The 20,124-nt window shown below is 50.1% G+C and overlaps 1 protein-coding gene across 2 annotated transcripts; it reads right to left on the bottom strand.

The window, feature by feature from the left end:
- Nucleotides 1-315: 315 nt before the first annotated feature.
- Nucleotides 316-19,728, bottom strand: RAD51D (RAD51 paralog D). Of its 2 annotated transcripts, none has more exons than XM_061175106.1 (10): nucleotides 19,434-19,728; nucleotides 19,054-19,115; nucleotides 18,737-18,855; nucleotides 11,579-11,660; nucleotides 11,202-11,336; nucleotides 10,618-10,713; nucleotides 7,415-7,505; nucleotides 7,225-7,295; nucleotides 4,666-4,830; nucleotides 316-4,496 (listed from the first exon to the last, which is right to left on the bottom strand). In XM_061175106.1, the coding sequence occupies exons 1-10, from the start codon at nucleotides 19,513-19,515 to the stop codon at nucleotides 4,413-4,415; spliced, it is 987 nt and encodes a 328-aa protein (XP_061031089.1). In that variant the 5' UTR covers nucleotides 19,516-19,728; the 3' UTR covers nucleotides 316-4,412. The 2 variants fall into 2 exon arrangements, with proteins under 2 accessions (XP_061031089.1, XP_061031088.1); XM_061175105.1 differs by having other exon boundaries at nucleotides 11,160-11,336.
- Nucleotides 19,729-20,124: the final 396 nt, after the last annotated feature.

A 20,124-nucleotide genomic window follows, 5' to 3' on the forward strand; every position in this document is an offset into this window, starting at 1 on the left:
GATGAATAATCTACCTAGCTCTAATTTAAGCTCCAAGCATCACAGAGCCTTCTCCAATGCCCATCCCCAGCAACTCTCCCCAGTGCAACTCCATGCCAGAGCACAGTAAAACCTAGTTAGGATGTGCACCTAAATCCCTTACCTCCTGGGACGTCCCCCATGGTCCAGTGGTTAAGACTCCGCGCTTCCACTGCAAGGGAATACGGGTTTGATCCCTGGTCGGGGAACTAAGATGCCGCATGCCGTGCCAAAAAATAAAATAAAATAAATCCCTTACCTCCTGCTGGCTCACGTCTCAGGAACACACAGACGCTGTTGCTTTTCATTCAGCTTTATTTCCCCCCAAACCTCCGGTTCACCTTAATACCAATAATATCTCCCTTCTTTGAGTGTTTGTCATTCTCTCGTAACTTCCCTAAGGGAAATCAGAAACAGCTGAGAAAGTAGATCTCTGATCCAGCTTTTACGGTGAACAAAGATAAAAAGAGGTTGGGATGGGTAGCCTTGGTTGCTATCGGGGCAAAATACAAAGAAGAATTTAATTGAAACATTCACATAGTCACAGCCGAAGGCAGCATGAGGATGGAAGGAAGTAGGGTTTGGAATCACACAGATTCAAGTTTGGATTCTGGTGTGGCCCACTTATTAGCTTTATGTCCATAACCTCACTGGACTCCCATTTACTGTCCGGAAGATGGAAGGCTTTCTGAAGGTCTAAATGAGATGTGGACAAAGGGCCTAAGCACATGTGAGCCTCAATACACTTGCCTCACGGACTTTGGCAGACACTAGTGGTTGCCCACCCAACGTCCAACTCCTCCACGCACACTCCCTCCTTTCTAGTAGCATCCCCCTTTTTTTTTCTTTTTTTAATAAATTTATTCATTTTTATTTTTGGCTGCGTTGGGTCTTCATTGCTGTGCGCAGGCTTTCTCTAGTTGCGGCGAGCAGGGGCTACTCTTCGTTGCAGTGCGCGGACTTCTCATTGCGGTGGCTTCTCTTGGCACGGAGCATGGGCTCTAGGCGCACAGGCTCAGTAGTTGTGACTCGCGGGCTTTAGAGCGCAGGCTCAGTAGTTGTGGCGCACGGGCTTAGTTGCTCCGCAGCATGTGGGATCTTCCCGGACCAGAGCTCGAACCCGTGTCCCCTGCATTGGCAGGTGGATTCTTAACCACTGCATCACCAGGGAAGTCCAGAATGACTGCTTTGATGAGAACGAGCTTAAAGACAAAACCAACACAAAAGGAGAGCAGAGCAGAGATGGAAAGGCCCTACACCGCTTGATGAGCCGCCAAATGAGCCAACCTTGGACGTCGTGTTACTAGAGATAACAAATGTTATTGTTTAAGCCTCTTTCAGCCAGGTTTCATTACTTGCAGTGGAGAGCAGCCACAATGATACATGGACCTTGAGCCTGAGAGCCTTTGGGAGTTCAGGTGCCTAACAAAAGCCAGCAAGTGCTAGCACATACATAGTAGGGACTCAACATTAACGTTGCATAATATCAGACCAAGGACATTCAACAGTCCTCTGTAGGATACGTAAAAAGACACTCTGGGGGGACCTCAATGACTAGATCATGTGAAAAACATTCCTGCGTTTCTCCTTTGCCATCTTTAAAATGCCTTAAAACCCACCCATTTGTATATTTAACAATTGCTGAGCTCCCACACTGCGGAAAGAGCAAAAGAAAAATTAACGTGGGAGCCCTTCAAGGGGATCTTGGGCTCATGGGCAGCCAATAAGACAAGTCTGAGTGGTACAGGAGGATTGTGGTGTCTATCTAGACCCCAGCTGAGGCATAAAAAAGGGAGGATGTCAGGGTGGGTGTGCACCGACGCAGTCCTGGCTGGGCGGAGGCAGACACGTAAGCAAAGGGAGCAAAAGGCACGTGGGCAGGAGAGCCAGCCCGGCCCCAGGCCTGTTAGGGGAGCCTCGCAGGGTGGCTGGCCTGGAGCGGAGTGTGTGGGCTCAGCATGAGGATGAGGTGAAGGCCCCGTCCGAGAACAAGGCCAAGGAGGAAGCGAGCTGTGAGGGGCAAAGTCCTGCAGAAATGTCACGGGGTGGTCTGCAGCAGCAATGAATGGAGTGCCTTCCTGTGGCCAGAGAGGCTACCTCGGTGAGGCTGTGTGGCTGGAAGAAGTCCCCACTGAGGACAGAACTGTGCCGATCGGAAACTAAAGGCAACATGGACACAGAGTCCTGGCTGAGGAATCGAGAGTCCTGGGTTCCAGCCCCTGTTCTGCCACTGGGACTGTCATTTCTCCTCTTTGGGCCTCAGTTTCCTTCTCTGTTAAATGACAAGATGGGGCCTATGATCCTTACAGGCCTCTCAAACCACACTATTGTAGGGTCCTGAGTCAAGGACCAAGCACCCGACACCATATATGGGAAATACGGCAGATCTGCCTGGGGCAGAGATGGTAACCAGCCTCCACCTTGAACGCCAGTTCCAACTGGTTGTGGCTGCCTGGAGTGCCATGTGGAGAAAAACCAAAACTGCAAAGGACTCCAAGCTCTGCCAAAAAGAATGCTTGATTGATTGGTGATGTCTGCGTGGGCTCAGGATGCCCAAATGGTAAAAGTGACAGGGATGTGCCAGTCCCAGCTTAACGTCTTGTTTCCTACTACGGTTGCAATTATGCGCCAACCGCTCCTGGTGTAAGGATGCTGAAGATTCGTTTCTCCTGGGAGCCTGTGAAAGCAGCAGCGCCAGGGTTCCTCCTCCAGTCTGCAGCTTACCAAGCCTGTCCTCACTCAGGCAGATACCCTCGGGCTGGTCTGCCACTTGTTCCCAGTCCTCCAGGCTTCTTGCTTTTATCCCTGCTGTGTTCATCACCTCTAAATGTTGTATCTTCGGCCTGGAACTCTGACCTCTCTTCCCGCAGCCAAGCAACTAATTAATTACATGACAGGCTCTCAAACCGAGAAAGGCAACATTCCTTTAAAAATTGTGGTCAGTGAACAATCCTGATCATTTCTCTCCTTTGTCTTTTTTTTTTTTTTTTAAATTAATTAATTAATTTTTATGGCTGTGTTGGGTCTTCGTTTCTGCGCGAGGGCTTTCTCTAGTTGTGGCAAGCGGGGGCCACTCTTCATTGCGGTGCGTGGGCCTCTCACTGTCGCGGCCTCTCTTGTTGCGGAGCACAGGCTCCAGACGCGCAGGCTCAGTAATTGTGGCTCACGGGCCCAGCTGCTCCACGGCATGTGGGATCCTCCCAGACCAGGGCTCGAACCCATGTCCCCTGCATTGGCAGGCAGACTCTCAACCACTGCGCCACCAGGGAAGCCCCTCTCCTTTGTCTTTTATTTCCCCTTCCCTGGTGTCCTCCTCTCCGCCCAGCCAGGGTTATAGCTTGCAGAGGGATGGCCACAGTGCCCGTAACAGACAGGGGGGTTATTTCATACACTAGGGCACCAGGCTGTGGTACAGCTGGCAGGAAGAGAGGGGTAATTATATTGCATGTTGGAGCCATCGGCAATGAATTTCTACATAAAGAACTAGATTTGCCATGTATTATTTACGCCAGCATCAATCTTCCCAGCTGGCTCTATTTACTGTGCAAATTCTCCTCTGTCTGTTTATGGGCAAGGCCATGGTTCAGCACCTCTGGTTACTCGACACTGTGGAGGGGCCCCACAGGGCACCACGCACGTTAAACAAGTGGCTGGATTCACGGGGACCAGGTCACATCTTCCCTTCCTGTTAAATTATATTCCTGGGACTGCAGTGAGCTCCCGATCTCACCTGGTCATGGTGATGCATGCAGGTTTGTGAAACCAAATGGGCAAGAGGGAAAGAGGAATAACCATTCTTTGGGGCCTCACTAGGGGAAACTGAAAAACCACCTTCTGGGGGGAAAATGGATGGCTCTGGGGCTCAGAGAATTTCCTTTGTATGTTTTTAAGATCAGGACCTAGATAAAGAAGAGTTTTGCACTTACAAGGTTACTTCCACCCGGTAACTCAAAGAGAGAGTTAAGAGAAAGGGAGCCCCATCTTACAGATGGAAAAACAGAGGCAAAAAAAAAAAAAAAGAAGAAGAAGGGAAACAAAGGCAAGCTAGAGGCCTCAGACTCAGTCACTGTGTTAGGATGGAGTGCAGGACGGTGATGCACAGGGTTATCTGTTCAGTCACCAGCATGCCTCTTCAGAGATGCCCAAGACACTGAACTCGGCGCCTGCTGGAAACATACGTGGTAGACACAAGGGAGGAAAACCTGGTACCAGCATGAATTTCTGGGTCCTTCCACAGTAGCATCCTCTCTAGCCAGTAACACTGTGTTTCCAGAAAGAGGAGCTAAGGACTAAGATGTCTGCCCAGCCCGAGAGCTTCTCTGCAGCCCCAAGGGCGGCCGGCAGTGAACGGCAGGCATTACTGTGCAGGAGGGTTTGTCCCAGTCAACAGCAAGTCACATGTGGTCTCCCTGTAATGTTGGGCTCTGCACTGGAGTCCCCCAGGTCCCAATGTCCACCATCTCCTGGAAACCTGTTGGCTGGAACAAGACAGGAGGGGAAGGTGAGTTTTTGAGTTGAGCAGCCCAAGTGGGTAGCCTCTTTGGCTGCAGGGTCTCAGTATCCAGAAGTTCCTCAATGAGACATCTGTGGGCACAGAAGCCACCCTCAAGGGCCCAGATTCCTGGCTTTCCCCTGGGGCTGGCTCACCAGACGGGGAGATTTGGTCAGACACGCCACGCGCCAGCTGCCTGATGCTCCTGCACCTTGGCTGGTGTCCAGGAGAAGCCGGGTGCTGGGCACAAAGCTCCAGGAGCGTCCCAGGGCAGGTTTGAGCTGCCCGCTGTCCCTGTCTCGGGTCATGTGATTGGTCACCTGCGGCAGAAAGAGTCAAAGGCTTATAGATCCGTAATGCTGGTACAGAGGACATCTGCTCCTATGGCTTCATTTTATAGATGGGAAAGCTGAGGCCTACTACAGGAAAACGACTTCCCCAAGCTTCCATAATTTATCAACGGTCTGGAATCAGAACCCTGGGCTCCTGACTTGTGCAGAGCTCTTGCCACTAAACCACAACGCCCCAGGCTTGATTCCAATAAAAGGTAACAGGGCATGTGTCTGGGAAAAGCAGTGCTGTCCGCTTAGGCCCACTACAACCCCAGCGCAGCAATCGGGCATCCTGAGACCACGTGCACCCACCCCTTTGTGTCAGGGTGTGCATCTGTGTGTATACGTGGGAGGGGTTTTAGAAAGGGGGATCCTAATTTGGCCGGTCAGCTCTACTCTGCCCAGGCTAGTCTCAGGTAAGCAACGCCAACCTCACTGCATCCTCTTGAGGTTACCCCCTGCTCCCCACCCCACCCCTGGGCAGAGGTGTGGTTTGTTCATTATTGAGTCCCTGCTGCCTAAGCCAGAGCCTGGCACACAGCAGGTGCTCACATACATCCTACAGTCTGGAGAGGGAGGCCTGGGGACCCAGTATAAGAACAAAAGAAGGGACTTCCCTGGTGGCGCAGTGGTTAGGAATCCGCCTGCCAATGCAGGGGGACATGGGTTCAATCCCTGGTCCGGGAAGATCCCACATGCCGCAGAGCAACTAAGCCCAAGTGCCACAACTACTGAGTCTGTGCTCTAGGGCCCATAGGCCACAACTACTGAGCCCGCTTGCTGCAACTACTGAAGCCCGCGTGCCTAGAGCCCGTGCTCCACAGCAAGAGAAGCCCACACACCACAAAAAAGAGGAGCCCCTGCTTGCTGCAACTAGAGAAAGCTCGCGTGCAGCAACGAAGACCCAACGCAGACAAAAACAAAAAACAAAAAGAACAAAAGAATAGAAGAACAAAATCCCCTTATGCTGCTGGTAGGTGCATAAAAACTATAACCTTCCCGGCAATTTGGCAATGTCATATCTAGACATTTAAAAATACGTGTGTCCCTGACTCACTGATTATACTTTTAGGAGTTTGAGGAAATACGAGATATGTAAAGAGATTTAGGTATAAGGATGTTCACTGTAGTGTTTTTTTTGTGCTTTTTTTTTTAGATTTCAAAATTTCAACTGAATTTAATCTGCCTAACTCATAGCAAGGTGGCTACTTTAGGAGGAGTGATCATTTCAAGGATATTTCTCTCCATTCCAGGTTCACCGTAGTTTTATTTAAAATAGAGAAGGGACTTCTTGGTGGTCCAGTGGTTAACACTCTGCCCTTCCACTACAGGGGGCACAGGTTCGATTCCTGGTTGAGGAACTAAGATCCCACATGCCTCGCAGCACAGCCCAAGAAATAAATAAATAAAATAAAATAAGATAAGATGGTGTAGTATAGTTGGCCCTTCGTATCTGCGGGTTCCGCATCCACAGATTCAACCAACTACAGCTCAAATCCACAGTTGGTTGAATCCACGGATGCAGAACCCATGGATGGGGAAGGCAAACCATATTTACTACCTGGTCCTGTAGAGGAAAGGTTTCCTGACCCCTGTAACATAGGTATTAAACAAAATAATATGTAGCTGCTAAAACTGGCATTCTTAAAGAATCTATTAAAAGACAAGGGAAATGGTGGTGTGTTTTTTTTTTAACAAGATTACAGTTTAGTTGGAAAGTTGGTTAAAAGTATATGTATATATGCAGAGAAAAAAGATTCTATGGAGGTATATAAAAATATTAATATGGTTTCTGTGGATGTGGAGATCGATTACAAATTTGACTCTTATATTTAACTATTTTTTACCCTCTTTTATGAGAAGCGTGCACACTTTTAAAAAACTACTCCATAAGCAGAAAAAGTTACTTTAAAAGCCAAAAGATCCCTTTCTATGAAGCTCTGGAAAAGGCAAAACTATTGGGACAGAAACCAGATCAGTGGTTGTCTGGGGCCGGAGGATCTTTCTGGGGTGACAGAAATATTCTGTATCTTGACTGCGGTGGGGTAACAAGGCTGGAGACGACTGTATCAAACTTCAAACAAGGAGAAGGTTACTCTGTATGAATTATACCTCAATAAAACTGACTTAAAGAAAGTAAAAAGAAAAACAAGACTGTCCCTGATCCCTTGGCTATTTAAGGTCCGATCCCCTCCCAGTCTGGTGCTCTAGATGACCCAGGGAAGTTGGGCTATGGTCTTTTCCCAAAGGGCCACTTTGGGGGTTCAGAAGCTGCTCTTTAAGGGAAATAAAGAACTGTAACTAGGAAGAACACCTCCCCACTTGGTGAAGCCCAGGGACCAGAGATAAGGCAAGGATGGCTGGCCAAGCCCACTTCCTCACCACCAGTGCCACGCTGAGGTCCCGGGCCAGAGTCTTCAGCTCTCGGGCCAGCTGCATCATCAAGGCCAAGCCTGGGGAAGAAAAAGCGGAGAGGGTGGGCAGCAGGGCATCGGGGACCAGGCTGGCCGGAGATAGGACTCCAGAGCCGGGAGGCAAGATCATGACCCCTGGGCTCTGCCACACCACTCACCTTCCCTCTGCTGACCTCCCAGAAGTGGGGCGACCACCGCAGTGACCGAATCCACAACCACCACCTTCAGAGTCCCTGAAGAACTGCTCACCTGCAGGGTTGATGGGAAGCAGGGGCCATGAACCAGGTGGCCTCTAGGGGGCGACCATTACCAGACAAGCCTGCTCCTCTTTCAGAAACTGGTAAGAAATAACCTCCCCCACCCCTAATACAGCTGGGCATGTATGATGGAATTTCAGCAATGTCTTTTTTTTCCCACCCCCATTTGTATGTATAACAGATTTTACTGAAGAATTGGGTGGAAAGAGAGAGTTTAAATCACAGGACATCACAGATACCCTAAAATAATTAAATTTGAGAAATCCTTGCTCAGATCCTGTGGTCTCCTGGTCAGGAATTTTCTTAGTAGAATCTTTCTCCTTGTGGCCAGTCCCCCATCATCTTGTCAGGCTCTCTTTTCCCTCTCCTGCTTACGTCCCAACTTCCTAACTTCCTTTGCTGAAGAGGTCAGCCTTCTCTTTACTTCAGTCTCTTTCCAGATTGTGCTTCTAGGACCTAATCTTCCATATCTAAAAAGGTTCCGGGGGTCCCCTGGTGGCGCAGTGGTTAGGAATCTGCCTGCCAATGCAGGGGACATGGGTTCGAGCCCTGGTCCGGGAAGATACCACATGCCGTGGAGCAACTAAGCCCGTGTGCCACAACTACTGAGCCCACGTGCCACAACTACTGAAGCCCACGTGCCTAGAGCCCATTCTCTGTGACAAGAGAAGCCACCGCAAGGAGAAGCCTGTGCACCGCGATGAAGAGTAGCCCCTGCTTGCCGCAACTAGGGAAAGCCCATGTGCAGCAACAAAGACCCAACACAGCCAAAAAAAAAAAAAAAAAAAAGGTTTCAAATATAGACTATATAGACAGCCACCTGCTAAAACCAGGAAACTAGGAAACATCCTCCTAGTTTCTTAGACCTAAAATGTTTCTTGTCCTTGAAGCTTCCCTTCTCTCCTCCCTTATTCCTTATATCAAGCCCATTTGCCAATTCTGTTTCCATAACTGGTTTTTTTCATCTAATGTTGGCCAAGTCCTGGATATTCAGCTTATCTTGTCTGTCTTTTGCATGTCTCCCCCTTCACATCCCAGTTATTGACTCTTGGCCAGTCACTGGCTGTCTAAGAGACGCTGGCAGAAAAGAGAGAGATCAGCTTAGCCCTTCCTTACTCTCTGGGAGAGCAGGTTGAAATCTCTGGCCAAAATGGGACAACAAGCCCTTTGCCGCTTATAACAATGGGGCTATCAGGTATCTGTGGCAGAGAGACCCCACGATCCCCACCTCTAGGTGTTTGAGTCCTCTATGATCCCTTCCCCTTGACCCTGGGGGAGTCCCGTGACTTGCTTTCTTACTAGTCAAATGTCAAAGGTGTTAGGATGTCACTCTCTTTTTTTGGCCGCACTGCATGGCTTGTGGGATCTTAGTTCCCCGACCAGGGATTGAACCCAGGCCCTTGGAAGTGAAAGTGCAGAGTCCTAACCACTGGACCGCCAGGGAATTCCCTGGATGTCACTCTCTTGATTAGGCTACATTATATGGCAAAGGGAATGGGCTGCCACCCCGTGATTATATTATGTTATGTAAGATGGTGTGATGCTGCCTATGATGGTGCTGTGAACTGCCTATGCAAAGGGCCACATGTCAGGAACAGTGGGCAGCCTCAAAGAATTGAAGGTGGCCTCTGCCAGCAACCAGCTGCCAGCAAGGAACTGAAGCCTCTAGGAAATGAATTCTGCCAAAAACCTGAATGAACTTGTAAGTGGTTCTTCCCCAGTTGAGCCTCCAGATAAGAACACAGCCCAGCTGCCACCTTGATCACGGCCTAATGAGACCCTAAGGAGGGGACCAGGCTAAGCTGTGCCCAGACTCCTGACCTACAGAAACTGTGAGGTAATAAATATGTGTTGTTTTAAGTCACTAAGTTTGTAGTAACTTGCTATGCAATAATAGAAATATATACCATCTAATGGCCCTACAGTAAAAAATATCGTCTTTTGACCTGGGAGTTGAGAGACCTGGGTTATAAGCTTTGTTCTTATCCTAAATATGCGGTGACTTTGGGCAACTGACTGATTGTCTCTGGCCCTCACTCTCCTCATCTCTAGAAACGAGAGGGTTGGATTAGGTCAGGACTACTTGACTTCATGTCTCAACACATGGGGGTGTCATAGCCTGCTACGATTCCTATGGCAAGCATTTGTTCAACTATTATATGTTCTAAAGTTTGTAAAAATGCTTTACTTTATATACAACCCTGGGTATGCCCATGGGAACATGTTATGCTTTGGGGTGAGAGATAAAGTTTACGATGAATTAAACTATCCTCTGTAAGGTGTCTCCCAAATCTAAGAGTGTATAAATCAGTGCACCAAATCCTGTCTAAGCACCTATCAGGTGTAGCAGGGTACCAACCCAAATGCCATTCCAAACCCCTCTTCCTTGTTAACAGGACTCTGAATGTGTTCAAGTACTGGGCAGAAATCTCCTGACATCAGGGAAGGTGGGCCCAACCCCTGGTCTAGGAAAAACACATAGCTCAGTTTTGGTCAATTAGATGTAATGGGAACAGGGAAGCATACTGGGGGGTTCCAGAGGAAGATTTTTCTTCCCTTATAAAAGGGAAGAGGTACAGAAAAGAGGCATCTATCTCTCACTGACCTGAATATGGATGTAATATGGATGTGTGAAGACATGATGCTCTGAGCCATAGCAGCCACTTTGCAATCATGAGGGGGAAGAGCAAGAGAACCAGGCACACCAACCTACAGCCCTGACATTATGGACTTGCCAACCTCCAGACTCACGTGAGATAATTAAAAGTCCTCAAGGTTCAAGTGTCTGTCAGATAGACTCTATTACTTGCAGCTGAAAGTAATCTTAATGGATCCGGCATTGGAATGCAGAGATGAATATGACATGATCCTTGCACTCAAGGAAGGTGCTTACTGTTTAGTGGGGAAGATGGGCATGTAAACGAGGAGGCACTCAGGAATGAATTAAGCATCCAGAAATCCCATCCTGGGAGCGGCAGACATAGCTAGAGTCACCAGATTGCACATCTGCGTTTCCAAGCAGAGTCTGTAGTAGGACACCTGCCCACATGCAGACAGCACTGGCCAGCTGGGGGGAGCAGGGAGGGGCCGAAGAGCAGGCTCACCTGCTGGGACACAGCGCCTCGCAGGTCCTGCAGCACATCCAACATCTGGAAGATGTCAAACGCACGCACCACCTGGATCCTCTGGAGAGCTCCCGCCTGAAGAGGTAGGAGATAGAAGGGAGAGCTCTGGAGAAGAGGAGCAAGGGGTCGCACAAAATGAAGAGGGATTTTTGAGGCTGAGCAGGAAGAGGCACTTAGACAGAAGGACTCAGGTCCAGGATGGCAAAGGGGCTTTGCCTGATGGGCCAGTTCTCACCAAGGTGGCTGCCTGGGTGCTGAGCTGCAAAGCCAAGTCAGAGCTCCGTGGGAAGGAGGGATAGGACTGATTAGTGTGTCTTCCACGGGCAAGAAATGGGAGAGAAACACAGATGCTGGGTGTATGGCAGCCCTGAATTAGGGTATGGCAGGGGTGGGATGATGTCATAATGGGGAGGCTTGCAGAACAGAAAGTATTAGTAGAACAGCAAGTGTCAAAGCCAGAAATATCTATTTACACAAATGACCAAAATTCTTGCCACGCTGGATAATGGGGTCTTACTTACGGTGTCAGAACCTCCAAGGAACCCAGCCCTCCTGCTCTCTACCTGCTCCCCCTCATCTGGGGTTCTGGCCTGAAGTAGCTGGAGGATGCGGGAAGCTGTGAGCCCTCCATTGGAATCGATGTACAGGACGTTCTGTTGCAGGCCATGGGCCACGTTTGCAGCCACACAAAGACATACCTGAGTAGAGATGGGGCACTGGGTGAACTTGAGCCCTCAAGGAGGGCCCAGCATGGGTGCTCCCACCAAATCTTGCCCAGATCCCAGAGACACGAATGGGCCAAGTCCAAGCCCCACTCCTCACCACCCATCTTCTCTCTTCCGATCTCTGAATCACAAGCACACTGGCAGAAGCTTCCCCAGGGACCCAGGGCTATGCACCCACCTCCCCCAACCCTCCTGGCGGCTGGACGCACGTGTACCTGGGTTTTGCCGCTACCTGGGCCTCCTACGATTTCAGTCACTTCTCCAGTATAGAGACCAGCATCCAGCAGTTTGTCCAGGCTGATGGCAGAAGAGGAGGCAAGAGAATCAACGGAGGGGATTCGAGGGAAGGGAGGGGAGTAGGAACCAGGAAAAAAAGCAAGACATCCCTTCCAAGCACTGTTCTGTCCAGAGACATTCTAACATCTCTGGCCAGGAGGCTTCTCCTGGTAGGGTTTCCTTTGGGGAAAGCCGGCACGGCTAAATGTTCCTCCTCTGGCCCCTCATCCTTTCACTCTCAGCTTACAGATCACTCTGGGTGATCACTTCTCCACAGAGGTCTCTTTGCCACCCCATCCAATGGTCCTTTCATTCTCCATCTCAGCCCCTTCTGGGTTTCCTTGATAGCATTTCCCATAATTTGTCATTTTCTAAAACTTTGATATAATTATAGATTCACAGGAAGTTGCAAAAAACAATGTACAGGGAGGTCCCGTGTACCCTTTATCTAGTTTTCCCTAATGATAGCATCTTTCACTATAAGATGTATTGTACTACACTATAACATCGCAAATTGACACTGGTGCAATCCACAGAGCTTATTCAGATTCACCACCATTATTTCCGTGTGTGTCTGTGTGTATAACTCTATGCCATTTCATCACATGCATGGGTTTATGTAACCACCGCAAGCAAGATACAGAACATTTCCATTGCTGCAAGGCTCCCTTGTGCCACCCTTTTATAGCCACTCCCCTTCCATCCACCCCTAATCCCTAGCCCCTGGCAACCGCTTAATCTGTTCTCCATCTCTATTGTTATGTTATTTCAAGAATATTATGTACACAGAATCACACAATATGTAACCTTTGTGATTGGCTTTTCTCACTCAGCATCATTCCCTCCAGATCCAAGTTGTCACATGTATCGTTTGTTCTTTTTTACTGCCGAGTAGTATTCCATGGTATGGATGGACCAAGTTTGTTTAACCATTCACCCATTGAAGGACATTTTAGCTGTTTCCAGTTGGAGGAAATTATGAATAAAACGGCTATGAACATTTGCATACAGGTTTTTCTGTAAACCTAAGTTTTTATTTCTCTGGAATAGATGCCCCAGAATACAACTGTTGGGTTGTATGGTAAGTGCATATTAATTTCACAAGAAACTACTAACTTGTTTTCCAGAGTGCCTATGCTATTTTACTTTCCCACCAGCAATGTATGAGGTAATCCAGTTTCTCCATACCCTTACTAGCATTTGGAGTTATCACCATTCTTTATTTTAGGCATTCTAGGAGGTATGTAGTAATATCTCATTGTGGCTTTAATTTGTATTTCCCTAATAACCAGTGATGTTGAACGTCGTTGGTGAAATGTCTGGTCGTGTCTTTTGCCCATTTTCTAATTGCATTGTTTGTTCTACTGCTGAGTTTTAAGAATTCTTTATATATTCCAGATGCAAGTCCTTTGTTGAATACATGGATTGCAAATATTTTCCCCGTTCTATCGCTTGTCTTTTCATCCTCTTGCAGAGCAAAAGTTTTTGGCCCAGAGCACCCTGGGGCAAGGACTGGGCCTTGCTCACCCCAGAACTGGCACAGTGGCTGAAACACAGGAGATGCACAATAAATGCTTCCAGACAAACGAGTGATAGAAGGTTCCTATGTTATCAACACTCTGGCTGTGGAAGCCTTGAGATAAATTCAAGTCATGGCCAATCCTAATCCAGTTTCTGTCCCTAAACCACCAGGAAACAGGTCACTATCCACACCTCATATCCTGCCCAACCGAGAGGGCAGACAGCAGAAGCAAGAAGAACTACAATCCTGCAGCCTGTGGAACAAAAACCACATTCACAGAAAGATAGACAAGATGAAAAGGCAGAGGGCTATGTACCAGATGAAGGAACAAGATAAAACCCCAGAAAAACAACTAAATGAAGTGGAGATAGGCAACCTTCCAGAAAAAGAATTCAGAATAATAATAGTGAAGATGGAGGCAAAGATCGAGAAGATGCAAGAAATGTTTAACAAAGACCTAGAAGAATTAAAGAACAAACAAACAGAGATGAATAATACAATTACCGAAATGAAAACTACACTAGAAGGAATCAATAGCAGAATAACTGAGGCGGAAGAATGGATAAGTGACCTGGAAGACAGAATGGTGGAATTCACTGCTGCGGAACAGAATAAAGAAAAAAGAATGAAAAGAAATGAAGACAGCCTAAGAGACCTCTGGGACAACATTAAATGCAACAACATTCGCATTATAGGGGTCCCAGAAGGAGAAGAGAGAGAGAAAGGACCAGAGAAAATATTTGAAGAGATTATAGTTGAAAACTTCCCTAACATGGGAAAGGAAATAGCCACCCAAGTCCAGGAAGCGCAGCGAGTCCCATACAGGATAAACTCAAGGAGAAACACGCTGAGACACACAGTAATCAAATTGGCAAAAATTAAAGACAAAGAAAAATTATTGAAAGCAGCAAGGGAAAAACGACATATCCTGCCCAACCTGTGGGCTGAAATTTCACCTCCATCACAGCCTATACTAACACCTCCATGTCCTGGCCACGTGCATCCCTGTCCCAACCCTGTAATCACCTCCATGGGCTCCAGCCCTTTGTGATGGTCCTTGAAGACCTCCCATGACCCCTCTGTATATGCCAAGCAGCACTTAAGTAAGCACCCCATCTCTTTCAATTCCAGGGCCCCCATGATTATAACCACAGGGCACTGCTGGTCAAAACGCTCTGGTTACCACTCTGGCCCTGGGGCTTCTTGGGATAACTGTGCTCACCTTGTCTCTGTGTAATAAGCACCTTTTTAAAGAGCATCCAGCCTCTGCCACTGCTGGCTCCCGTTCCTCCCACTGAGATCAGAGAACACCCAGTCCCATTATAGCAGTGGTTCTCCCAGTGTGGTTCCCAGACCTGCAGCATCAGCCTCTCCTGGGAACTGATTAGAAATGCAGATTCTCAGGCCCCACCCCAGACCTACTGAATCAGAAACTCTTAGGGCGAGGACCACATCTGAGTCTCAACAAGGATACATGGGGCTTCCCTGGTGGCGCAGTGGTTGAGAATCTGCCTGCCAATGCAGGGGACACGGGTTCGAGCCCTGGTCTGGGAAGATCCCAGATCCCACATGCCGTGGAGCAACTAGGCCCGTGAGCCACAACTACTGAGCCTGCGCGTCTGGAGCCTGTGCTCCGCAACAAGAGAGGCCGCGACAGTGAGAGGCCCGCGCAGCGCGATGAAGAGTGGCCCCCGCTCGCCGCAACTAGAGAAAGCCCTCCCACAGAAATGAAGACCCAACACAGCCATAAATAAATAAATAAACAAATAAAGGAATTCCTTAAAAAAAAAAAAAAAAAAACAAGGATACATGTTCAAATCTGAACACCATTAGGCTGAACTAGTGTTTCCCAGTCCTGCCTACATGTTAAAATAACCACGGGAGTTTTTAAAAAAGAGACCTGTATCAGCGATTCCCAAACTTGTCTGCACACTGGAGTCACCTGGGAACTTCAAAAAATACTGATTCATGTGTTCCACCCCCAGAGAATGTGATTCAACTGGTGTGTGTGTTGGGGGTGCAGTGTAGGGCTTTGGAATTAAAAAAAAAAAAATTCCCAGGTAATTCTAACAGGCAGAAACGTTTGGGAACCACTGGCCTAGAGCAATTAAGTCAGAATTTCTAAAGGTGAGACCTAGGCATGAATATTTCTTAAGCTTCCCAAATGATTCTAACATGCAGCCTGGGTGAAACCACTGGTCTTAACTCTCCAGTCAAGAATCAACCTCGGGACTTCCCTGGTGGTGCAGTGGTTAACAATCCGCCGGCCAATGCAGGGGACACGGGTTCGATCCCTGGTCCGGGAAGATCCCACATGCCACGGAGCAACTAAGCCTGTGCGCCACAACTACTGAGCCTGTGCTCTAGAGCCCGCAAGCCACAACTACTGAGCCCGCGTGCCACAACTACTGAAGCCTGCGCACCTAGAGCCTGTGCTTTGCAACAAGAGAAGCCACTGCAATGAGAAGCCTGCCCACCGCAATGAAGAGTAGCCCCCGCTGGCCGCAACTAGAGAAAGCCCGTGCGCAGCAACGAAGACCCAATGCAGCCACAAATAAATAAATAAATAAATAAAATTATTAAAAAAAGAAAAAATCAACCTCATTCTTGGCTGTGAGGATCAGTCTCCATAAGGAATTCCCAATCCACCTCCCAGCGGACTTCTCACCTGTTTCCATTCCATGTCTCCTGATAGACCTTCCTACCAACCACCTCTGCTCATCAACATGGACAGACCACCCCCCTTCCTCCGCCTGCCTGTGGAGCAGAAGTAAAACTGGGTCTTACCACCAGTTTTGAACACAAGTGATTTCTGGGATTTATCCTCCACCTTTCCCTCTGAACTGGCTTTTAGTCATTCTTTCAGCCATTCATTCAAACATCGCCTGAATGTCTCACATTTCCTGAAGGCCTTTTTCTAAAACGAGGAAGAGGCAGAGATGAACAAGACACAGCTCTGGCCTTCAGGGAAACCACCCATCTCCCCAGTTAGTACGGCTTCTTCCAAGGCACGCTACGTGCTTTCTTGCCCTCGTAAAGATCCACGGTGCCCGCCAGCATTACAAGCTGTGAGAAAACCTACAGCAGGGAAACCTGCTTCATTTGGGTTAACCAGCATTTCCCAAGCTGTTGACTACAGAACTCCCCTCCCCTCCCGTGTCAGAGTTACATCCATCAAGTGTCCAAAGAACACTGTGAGGACGGCTAGAAACCTAGTGGGTCGTCTTTGATTCTTCACATCTATATTCCCCCTGGCAGGAAGGCTTATCACATTTCTTCAACGTGCCTCCTGCCGCCCCCTGCCCTAGATCAGCTCACACACCCTCCCCTGCCATATCCTCCTGGGCCTCTCTCCTGCCAGGCTCCCCAGCCCCATCCACCCTGCCCACCTCCACCCTATGCCTGTAACTCTGCTTTCACAATACAGCCTCCTGCCTGGAGGAGGCAATAGGGCAGATGCGTTAGAGGTGGGTTCTTATGCTTAGGAGCCTGACAGGTGTGACGTCAAGGGCCTGGTCTGCCACTTACTAGCTGAGGTATCTTTTTTTTTTGGCCTCGCCACACAGCTTGCAGGATCTTGGTTCCCTAACCAGGGATCAAACCTGTGCCCCCTGCAGTGGAAGCGCAGAGTCCTAACCACTGGACCCCCAGGGAAGTCCCTAGCTGCGGGATCTTGAGCAAGTCACTTAACCTGAGTCCCAGTGTCTTCATCTACAGGATGCTGATTTCCATTGCAACGCGCTCATTGTGACTGTGAAGACAAATGAAACAACGTACCTGGAGTAACGGTGCCGGAGTACTCAGAGAAGGCCCATCCGTTCCTCACTGCCCAAGGCCTGCCTCCTGCATAGAGCTTTCCTGAACTTCTCTGATCTCCCCTGCAGTGACTCACTGTGGCTGCCATCTTGCCAGTTTATCACCTGACTGCTTCCTCTGTATAATGCTGGCTTTACAAGCTCCCAAAGGCCAAGGCTGCTCCTTGTTAATCACCCCCTCATTTTTTTTTTTTTTTTTTTTTTGCCACACCATGCAGCTTGCAGGATCTTAGCTCCCCAACCAGAGATCAAACCCGGGCCCCTGGCAGTGAGAGCTCCAAGTCCTAACCACTGGACCGCCAGGGAATTTCCAATCACCCCCTCCTTATGCTGCCTCCACGCATGCTCACACCTCTCTCTTGTGTTTACCTGCCTTCTCTACCCAATGCGTTCTTAAGTGCCTTGCCTCACCCGTACCCGTATCATCTGCACTTATCTGGAACCCGTAGGCACTCGGCCAGGGCTTGATGAATGACAGAACTGAACCCCCAACCCGGGGAAAGCAAGCACTGTGCTCTATGAACCTTGCCAAGAGAATGTGTTATGGAAACAGGGAGGGCCAAACCAATCCAAAGACCTTTGTGGTGGCAGGGTTCTTTATCAAATTCTGCACAAACAGGCCAAGAATGAGGTCAGATTTCCTTGGCCAGAAGCCGCCTGTTTTCTTCCAACTCTTTCTCTCTCCACACAACACAGCAGAAGGTAACTACTCTCGTTCCCTCCTGCTGCAGAGTATGGGGAATGAACCAAGTTCTGGATCAAGTGCCCCAGGGCTGGAGCCCCACCTCTGCCCCTCACTCCTCTTGGGCTAAACTCAAGTGCGGTTAATAATCACTAACTCGGGCTTCCCTGGTGGTGCAGTGGTTAAGAATCCGCCTGCCAATGCAGGGGACACAGGTTTGAGCCCTGGTCCGGGAAGATCCCACATGCCGCGGAGCAACTAAGCCCATGCGCCACAACTACTGAGCCTGCGCTCTACAGCCCGCGAGCCACAACTACTGAGCCCACGTGCCACAATTACTGAAGCCCGCCCGCCTAGAGCCCGTGCTTTGCAACAAGAGAAGCCACCGCAATGAGAAGCCCGCGCACCGCAACAGAGTAGCGCCACTCTCCACAACTAGAGAAAGCCCGCGCCCATCAACGAAGACCCAACACAGCCAAAAATAAATAAATTTTTTAAAAAAGAAAAAGAAAAAAAAAAAATCACTAGCTCACAGGGTCACTGAAGAGATTATACAACCTATTATATAACCTACTATGTGTCAGTGGCTGGTATGTAGTAGGCACTCAGTCAATGTTAGTCCTGCCATGCTCTCTCTTGCCCCATCCTTAAGGGAAAGAGGGGGTAGGGGCAGAGAAGAGTTGCTCTGATCTGCTGAATAATAATGGAATACTGACATCTTGTGTCATAGGACAGTGGTTCTCACCCAGCGGCAATTTTGCCACCCCGGGGTGGGGGTGGGGGGTCATTTGGTCACAGCTGGAGACATTTTTGATTGTCAGACATGGGAAGGGAGGTGCTATCCGGCTTCTAGTGGCTAGAGGCCAGGGATGCTGCCAAACATCCTACTATAAGTTCAGGACAGCCCCCCCCCAAATAATTCTGCATCCCAAAAGTTAGGAGTTGGAGAAACCCTGTTAGAGCTTAAGAGAACTCAAAGTCCTGAACATCCTCAGCACTGTTTGAAAAAGCCTGCTCTCCCTAGACGTAATTATCAAAAGCCCGCCTCTCACCTTTTCCCCCAAGTACCCACACAAACCTTGCAATGCCGGTGGACAGGATGGCAGTGGAGGTCTTCAGCTCCTCGTAGAGATCAGCGCCATTGAAGGGGAAAGCCGAGAACTGAGCCAGCAGCACCCGCCTCAGAGCGACCAGGGCCTGCGGAAGGGGCGGGGAAACTCAGGAGAGGGCCGGGGCGCTCCGACCCGAAGCAGCCCAGAGTACTCGGCAATGACCCGCCAATGGAGGAGGCCCCCCCAGGGTCTCATACGGCCTCCTGATCAATCTCTGGGAACCCTTTGCTCAGGGATGGGCATTTAGAGACATCCAGGTTTGGAGCGGAGATTGTCAGCTCACCTTATAAGACAAGCCACATTTCTGGGCTACTTCCTCTAGGTCTGCTGAAACCAGGTCCACCACTGAAAACAAAACACGTGGGGTTGGTGGGCAGGAAGGGAGGCTCGGGGGCCTCCCTCACTTGACTTTTCCTCGCCTACGTCGACTAGCTGAGCCGCAGGACCTGGCGTGGTGCCTGGCACACAGTGGGGGTTCTACCCTTCCTGGGACGTGTCTAGCCCACTCCCACCTTCCCGGGCTCTCAAGGAGGCTGTGGGCGGAGGAGGGGGTAGGGGGAGGGGGAGGGGGAGGGGCCCCCCCTCCCGGGTGTGCCAGGGCCGGGGCCGGCCTCCGCGCTGGGCCCGGCCGCGTGGCCCGCACTGGCGCACGCTTGCGATCACCTGTCTTGATCCCGCGGCTCCGCAGAAGCTGGACCATGTCCTGGGTGAGACCCGGGCACAGTCCGGGCCGAAGCACGCCCATGTTCCCTGTGGGCCCGGGGCCGCTCGTCCCGAGGACATCCGCGGGGCCCTTTCTGGACCGAGCGCGGGAGGCGGGAGGGAGGCGGGAGGGAGGCGGGAGGGAGGCGGGAGGGAGGCGGGAGGGAGGCGGGAGGGAGGCGGGAGGGAGGCGGGAGGGAGGCGGAGGCGGCGCGGAGGGTGCGGAGCCTGCGGGGACGCCGGCACCCAGAGTCCTCCCGCCCGGACCGCGCCGCAGCTTCCGGCTTCCAGGCTCCAGGGCCCGGCCTGCGTCGCCACCTGCTGGCCATGGGCCGGATGCGCGAGCCGGGCGGTTGGGGCGGAGACGGCGCGGGCGACACGGAGCCGGGTGCCCTGCGTCGAGGCCACCGCGCCCAGATCTGCCACCCTGCGCCCGCATGCGTCTCTGCCTTCTCCCCGATCTCGCCTCCCTGCAGGCCTCCCAGGTGCAGCCTTCTATTCTGAACACTGGGCCAGAACGTTCGATCGGACGGACCATCCCTACGCTCAGGGACGTACTTGTTAGTGAGGGAAGACAGGAAAGAGGAAATCAAATAAATCAGATAATTACCGATCGTTTGATGGGTGCTAAAAAGCAGCTGAGCACAGAGAG

The sequence above is a fragment of the Eubalaena glacialis genome, chromosome 19 (genome assembly GCF_028564815.1).
Source record: "Eubalaena glacialis isolate mEubGla1 chromosome 19, mEubGla1.1.hap2.+ XY, whole genome shotgun sequence".
NCBI classification, from domain to species: Eukaryota; Metazoa; Chordata; class Mammalia; order Artiodactyla; family Balaenidae; genus Eubalaena; species Eubalaena glacialis.

Bases quoted from the DNA above. Each gene is read 5' to 3' on its own strand.
- RAD51D (XM_061175105.1), bottom strand. From the start codon at position 19,515: ATGGGCGTGCTTCGGCCCGGACTGTGCCCGGGTCTCACCCAGGACATG. The intron at 19,116-19,433 runs GTGATCGCAAGC...TTTTGTTTTCAG, and splicing joins GAGCCGCGGGATCAAGACAG to TGGTGGACCTGGTTTCAGCA. The intron at 4,831-7,224 runs GTGAGGAAGTGG...TTTCTGCCGCAG, and splicing joins ACCTCAGCGTGGCACTGGTG to GTGACCAATCACATGACCCG.